This window comes from Leuresthes tenuis, unplaced genomic scaffold, assembly GCF_036924035.1.
Source record: "Leuresthes tenuis unplaced genomic scaffold, fLeuTen1.0.hap1 SCAF_18, whole genome shotgun sequence".
NCBI classification, from domain to species: Eukaryota; Metazoa; Chordata; class Actinopteri; order Atheriniformes; family Atherinopsidae; genus Leuresthes; species Leuresthes tenuis.
Genome location: NW_027325372.1, coordinates 33,444,162 through 33,450,537, shown reverse-complemented (window position 1 = coordinate 33,450,537; position 6,376 = coordinate 33,444,162). Strand labels below are relative to the sequence as shown.

At 39.8% G+C, this 6,376-nt stretch overlaps 1 protein-coding gene across 1 annotated transcript; it reads right to left on the bottom strand.

The window, feature by feature from the left end:
• Positions 1-242: 242 nt before the first annotated feature.
• agr2 (anterior gradient 2) lies at positions 243-3,626 on the bottom strand. Its single transcript, XM_072370846.1, has 8 exons — positions 3,535-3,626; positions 2,878-3,021; positions 2,728-2,791; positions 2,589-2,641; positions 2,322-2,398; positions 1,428-1,491; positions 566-649; positions 243-473 (listed from the first exon to the last, which is right to left on the bottom strand). Exons 2-8 carry the CDS (start codon positions 2,984-2,986, stop codon positions 424-426), a joined length of 501 nt encoding a protein of 166 aa, XP_072226947.1. The 5' UTR covers positions 2,987-3,021; positions 3,535-3,626; the 3' UTR covers positions 243-423.
• Between the last annotated feature and the right edge of the window lie 2,750 nt (positions 3,627-6,376).

The window sequence follows — 6,376 nt, the reverse complement described above, 5'->3', positions numbered from 1 at the left end:
TGTTTTCACTTGTGTGAGTGTGACAGAGGGGATAAAAAGCACTCCATATATACCATTAGCAGTGATGCATGAATGTGTGAGTGAACAGCTGAATTAGACACATTTTGTAAAGCACTTTAAAAGTAGCTTTTAAAGTAACATTTCTAATTTACTTCCTTTTTAAAGACACAACATACAGATTTTCTCTTGTGTTTCATATTCCCAAGTGAAGGCAAACAAAAAAAGACAATCTAACAATAAATGTATGAACAGGTGTGTATTTATTCAAAACAGAGGTGATGAGAGCAAAACAGAGTTATGGATCAGCATGGCAGTTCAGGGAAGAAACATTCAGAATAAAGATGAGAGGAAGTGCTCAGTTTTCTGTGTGTAAACTGCTGCATGTGTTATCAGAAGCCACAGCCTCATGGTCTGTCCTGGTGCTCACAGCTCTGACTTCAGGAGCTTCTTGGCCTTCTGCATGTTGCTTATCACTAAGGGAGAAACAGGAAACTTTTAATCCTACTGACAAACACACAAAGCTAGTAAACAGCCTGAATGCAAATTTCCCATCTGCAGCACTTACAGAGGCTGATGTCACTTGGTTCATAAGCATACATGCGGTTGGCATAGCGACCATTGATGTCAGCTCTCACTGTCATTGAGGGGTCTGTGGAGAGATGGGCAGAGTGTGAGTGGAAGCAGACATGCTCATAAATCATGTGAAAGCTTTTTAAAATCCCTTCAGCTTCCAGCTGTGGGTCAAGATATTTTTTTAAAAAACTGTGACTTTTAAAGGAAGGAATAACACAAAGTTCCTCTCAAAAACATCAAGTTGAGTATGGGGGGTAACAGGCGGAGAGCTTTCTGCTCCTTTAACATTTGCAGTCATTATTTGGCAGTCAGTGTTCTGTAAAGCTGGTGAATAATTAGTTAGGGCAAGTCATTGTTTATGTGGAAATATATAGATATTTGCTTTGTTAATTATGTCCTGAATAAAGACTCAGCTATTTATACACGTTTGTTTGTATGTGTGTGCGACATACAGTGAATAGGGAGCAACAGATCTGAGGTATGTGTGTTTTGAGTGTTTCTGTTTTAAAGCTGATTTACACCAGTGGCTTTAACATATATTTTTCTTAAACGCTCACTTTTTTTGTGTGTGAGAACGTACATTCTCAGTGTTTGAACTTTAGTTGCATTTTCAAAGCTGCTACTCTTACTCTAGTAACTGGTGTGAACATCATGTGAACTTGCCTATTTTCATCTGCGCTCACAGCAACATCATACCTTTCCTTTAAAAAGTTAGAGGATAATATTTGCAGCTAAGTTGTGAAGTCTTGCCTTTAATGTTCTGAAAACTGAGTGAAATTTTAAAAAAACAACAAAAAAAACTGACATTGACCTCTGTTAAAGGCAACTGAGAGGAGTCACAAGAGAGGTCTTACCCACAAAAAGAATTCGTGGAACATACTGTCCATCAGGAGAGAGATGCTTGTCTGTGGTTTCATACTGCAGGTGAGAAAAAAAAATAATCAGAGAAGAGTTAACTTAGTACTGTTAGCAGGAACATCTGGATAGACAGAATGCTTCCAATTGTGATCTGATGGTTTCTGTGTGAACTGATGTGGGCTCAGTTTAAAAGCAGTCACAAGGCAGCAACATTCGAATGATAATATGAAGACAGTGGAGGAACTTTAACAAAGTTATATGAGGAAGCATGTGTGTGGAATGGAATGCCAAACAAAATGTTAATTAGCTGTTAGGTATGAGGGCTGTACATGGGGCTGACACTAGCTTTTTTTTTATAGCTCAAACTGCAACACAGAGTCAAACAAAAGCTTTCTGCTATAGGCCCAGACTGCTGAGGGACCTCCCATGATGCACCTCTCCTCCCGCTGCTCTCTTCACTCTCCATGTACATGTGACATTATTGCTGTCATTAACTTTTGTTTCCCTGTTCCAACAGGTATCCTTTGAATGGTGTTATGGTGCTTGTTGTCCCCTCTTTTCTGTCCTCTCAACCCCCAGCTGGACAGGGGATTGGACTGAAGACAAGTTTCACTGCAATCTGATGGTTTCCTTAGCTAGGATACTTTCTTTTTTTATTTTTTTATTTGGCTTTGTGTGAATTGGAGTCAGTTGGAATTTAATGAATTTGATCTGATTTCATTACTATCAAATTGATTCTAATTGATTCTAATTATTTAAATTTGACTGCATCTTTGAAGTGCCTTGAGATGATATTTGTTGTGATTTGGCACTATATAAATAGAATTGAATTAAGACTTTAAAAACACCTTTCTTTGTAGTAATATTGTTTGAAAAGTCCTGTAACCTACCACCAGATTGAGGACGGTGAAATCCTCATCAAGAATCTTCTGGAGCTGGTCGTCCTCGGAGAACACCTTCTTCAGTGCTGCAGGCAAAATATGGTTATGACCGTACAACTCAGAACAACACCAGGATGTGTGAGCTGGCTTCACACAAGAGCAAACAAAGACTGCTCACTCCTCAAAGAGGTTCAGCTCTTATTTAAACAAAGCATGTTTTATTTCATTCTACATGGGTAAATGAATAACTCAAGTAGCAGCAGCAGCTTCTCTCACCCTGGCTGTGTGGGCAGTCCTCAAGGTGAAATATGACCATCACAGGCTTGTTCCTGAAACAAAACAAAAAACACGTTTCACTGACTTAATGGTCAACCTCAGTAAAAGTCTGTTAAAACAGCATTTCAATGTTTCTCACCTTGACCTGGACCAAAAGAGAGCTTCCTCATAAGTCTGAGCCCAGATCAGCTGATCACCCCACCCTGCACAGACATGGACACAGTTTAAAATCAGAGACTCCACTTCATCTTACCTGCCCACAGCCTCGGTGCCGCTGGTTGTCACACACCTCTGGACAAAGTCTGTGGAATCCTCTTGCCAGTCTTCGGGATGTATTTGGCAAATATGGAGGACATGGCCACCAGGACCAAGAGCACAGAAAACGCTGCCTTGATCATGTTTAAAGGGCCAATTGGAGCAACAACAAAGAGAGCTGAAAACAAATCACAAAAAACAGTTTGAGAATTTATGTGATCAAAGAACATTGTGGAAATGACATGTCTGTTCAGATTGACAGAAACTTAAACATCCCCATTACCTACTTGAAGTGTTCTTCATGTTGTTCCTAACTCAAGAATTCTGCTCACCTAATGATTATTTAAGAAGCTAATTCTCAGAGACAAAACCAGTATAGAGAAACTGATACACCATGATGCTCATTGGATGTGCACAAACACATTATTTCTGTGAGAAGGATCAGAATAGTGGACGTCATGACCAAATGTCTTTTATTTTAAACACTGACCCCACTTATTCAAATAAAAATGTAATCAGAAACACCCCAATACTTATCTTAAGCTTACTCTTCCCTTTGGAGGTTGCTATGGAAATCAAGTTTCTCAGAGCACTTTTTCCAGCACAGTTTGAGGTCAACATGAAAATTTTCCTTCTACAAAGATACAATAATAAGGCATGGCAGCCTGCCAGGACAGAAACTGTAACTTACCTGTTCCTGACTGGTCAGGTGAAAAATGTAGGACGGGAGCTCCAGGATCTGCTGTACCACAAACCTCACCTGCCCTCTTTTTAAGCACCTGTTCCCTGAGAGGCCGCCCTCCTCCCTCCTCCCTTCCACACACCTCGTCAGTGCTGGAATGCCTCAGTGACGCACAGCGTTTGTTTGCAAACCAAACTCCACTGAGAAAATGGGTAATCAAAGACATCCTGGTGTAACATCATGACTATAAATATTTCATGTTGAGAGTTAATGAACATTTGTTGTTTTTGAATGCTCTTTATAAATAACCTGGAACATTCAAAGTCAGCACATATTTTTAGCAACTACCATAATAGTACAGTCATCTAAAGTATGCTATCATTTATAATTTTGTATTTGAATATTCTTACTCAATGAGAGCTAAAATACAGAAACACTGTAGAAAAATTTAATATGATGCAGCCATGTTTGTGAGGAGGATTCAGTTCTCTCATACCTATACAATCATACAAATATACATGATGATTAAATGAGATTTGTCCACCAATTCAGTAACGATGATAGTTATAGTCTTGCACATGGCTTTTTGCACAGTCAAATGAGACAAGATATTTGGCTTGAATTCAAGTAAAAGTGATCAAGGTGACTGGTCTTTCTATGATTGACTCAAAACATAGAGCTCCAACTCAATGTATATTTGCTGCAAAGTACTGATGCAGCAATACAGACAGATACAGAAATATATCAGGCTGGAAAACGAAGACCGTTTCATCCTTTAAATTACAGGGCTCTTGTAGTCTGCATGATGATTCACATAGAAAAATCTTAAATTTGTCATGATGTGAAGGAATTCAAACATGAGCTGTATGTGTATCCTGCTGTAGAGAGTAAATGTCAATGGCTGCTTTGTTCAAGTCTCTTGACAACTGATCTGCCTCTCAGGACTCAGGCCTTTCACTGTCTTTGTATTCACGCCATTGCGCATACAGCTTGAAAACAGAGCAACTGCTCTGCTGGCAGCCGGTTACCTGAAACCGGCTTTTCTGCTTTGCAGTCCCTTATCTCTTTATGAAAAATGAAACTGGTAAATACTGATAACTCTCATCCTTGGCTTTTGTGATGTGTTTAGATTTTTGAGGGAAACTTCCTGGTGAAGCATTGAGTCATCATCATTCCTTTCTGGCAGTTGCACCTCAACTATGGAACATTTTTTTGCAGTGTGTACTGCAAAAGCCTTTTTATTTTACTACATTTGTGTATCATTTTTATTTTCATTCTTTGATATTCATACCCGACCACGGATTGACGGTATAGAAAATGGATGGATGATATTCATTGTGAAGTGCTTTGTGATTTTCATCTGTGAAAGGTGCAATATAAATCAACTTTACTTACTACAATGCCTGTGCTAAGATAGGGGTTATAAAGGGTTTAGAGCTTGTAACCAATGATTTTGTCTTTACACACCAATTACAGCACTATTACAGAGCAGGTTGGAGCTCATCAATACTGAAGAACAAATGGTTAAATTGCAAATGTTGAAGCGCAGGCAACAGAGAAGACGTTTGTGGAGGTGGTCTGTACGACCGGCCGAGGCTGGGAACGGGTGAAATTACAACTGGATGACCAAATGCGCTTTAGATCATTTTGAATGTCAACAAGCTTTTTCACCGTATACAGCCATTAAGACCGGAAAAGACCTGGAAATTACGTTCTGAGCGGACCAATCACAGCCCTTATGGCTGTCTACGCGGTAGTTAGAATTTTTTGGAGGTGCACATCAGGCTACGGCGTAGGGGTCCACGTCCACGTCGAAATAATGGAGAAGCATAAACAGCCCTTTAAATAGTAAATGGACTTGTATAGCGCTTTTCTAGTCTAACTGACCACTCAAAGCGCTACATACCCTGCATTCACCCCACTCACACAGCACGTCTTAAGATACATAACTACGTGCTTTTCTAATCATTCATACAGGCAACGTGGGGTTCAGTGTCTTGCCCAAGGACGCTTCGACATGTATTCTGGGGAAGCCAGAGTCGAACCACCGACCTTCCGATTGGTGGGCAACTGCTCTTCCTCCCTAGCTACAGCTGCCCTTTAGACAGCATGTTATACAAATTTCATTGCTGAAATGATACTCATCTTTACTTATCTATGAAACCAATCAGTTGGTTAGACTACAAGTATGTCTTAAAGGCATAAAGACCTTAAAGATTACATCTGTTAACAAGAACTGAGATACCGCCAATTTGTCTTTACCACTGCTCCTGATGTCATTTTCAGCCAGTACAACCTGAATGGTGAGAAAAGAGAAACAATGCAGTCAGGTATATGCTCCTTCAGCCATGTCTCAGTGACATGTCACGGGTGATGGAGGATGAGAAGGACCTAAAATGCAGACTCAGATGCAGGACATTGTGGAGAAACTAAATTGATTCCTTAAAACTGTAACAAAAGGCGTGACTGAGCCAGAAAGCCAAACAACAAATACCAGATCAAACAAAACCTAAGGATGAACAGTAGTACCAGACTGAAGACAGGGATGAGAGCAGGAACAGGACCAGGAATGACAGCAAAATCCATGAAGTGATATAGCATGGATTTGGCAAGAAGTGAAGGAAACCAAGAGGAATATATACTGCGGGGAGAGTGATTTGTGAATGAGTGTAGTTGAGAACATTGAACACAGGTGTGGGAGTAGAGATAATGACCAGGGAACTGAAGAAAAGTGTAGCAAGAAACCTGATAAACCAATAGCTAAGAACAGAAAGACAAATCAGACAACAGATAAAAAACTAGTTAGACAAAAAATGGAAAAAACAAAATCAGTGTCCACAAAATCCAAAAA

Bases quoted from the DNA above. Each gene is read 5' to 3' on its own strand.
- agr2 (XM_072370846.1), bottom strand. From the start codon at position 2,986: ATGATCAAGGCAGCGTTTTCTGTGCTCTTGGTCCTGGTGGCCATGTCC. The intron at 2,399-2,588 runs GTGAGAGAAGCT...TTTTGCCTGCAG, and splicing joins GGACTGCCCACACAGCCAGG to CACTGAAGAAGGTGTTCTCC. The intron at 650-1,427 runs GTAAGACCTCTC...ATCTCTCCACAG, and splicing joins TCCACGAATTCTTTTTGTGG to ACCCCTCAATGACAGTGAGA.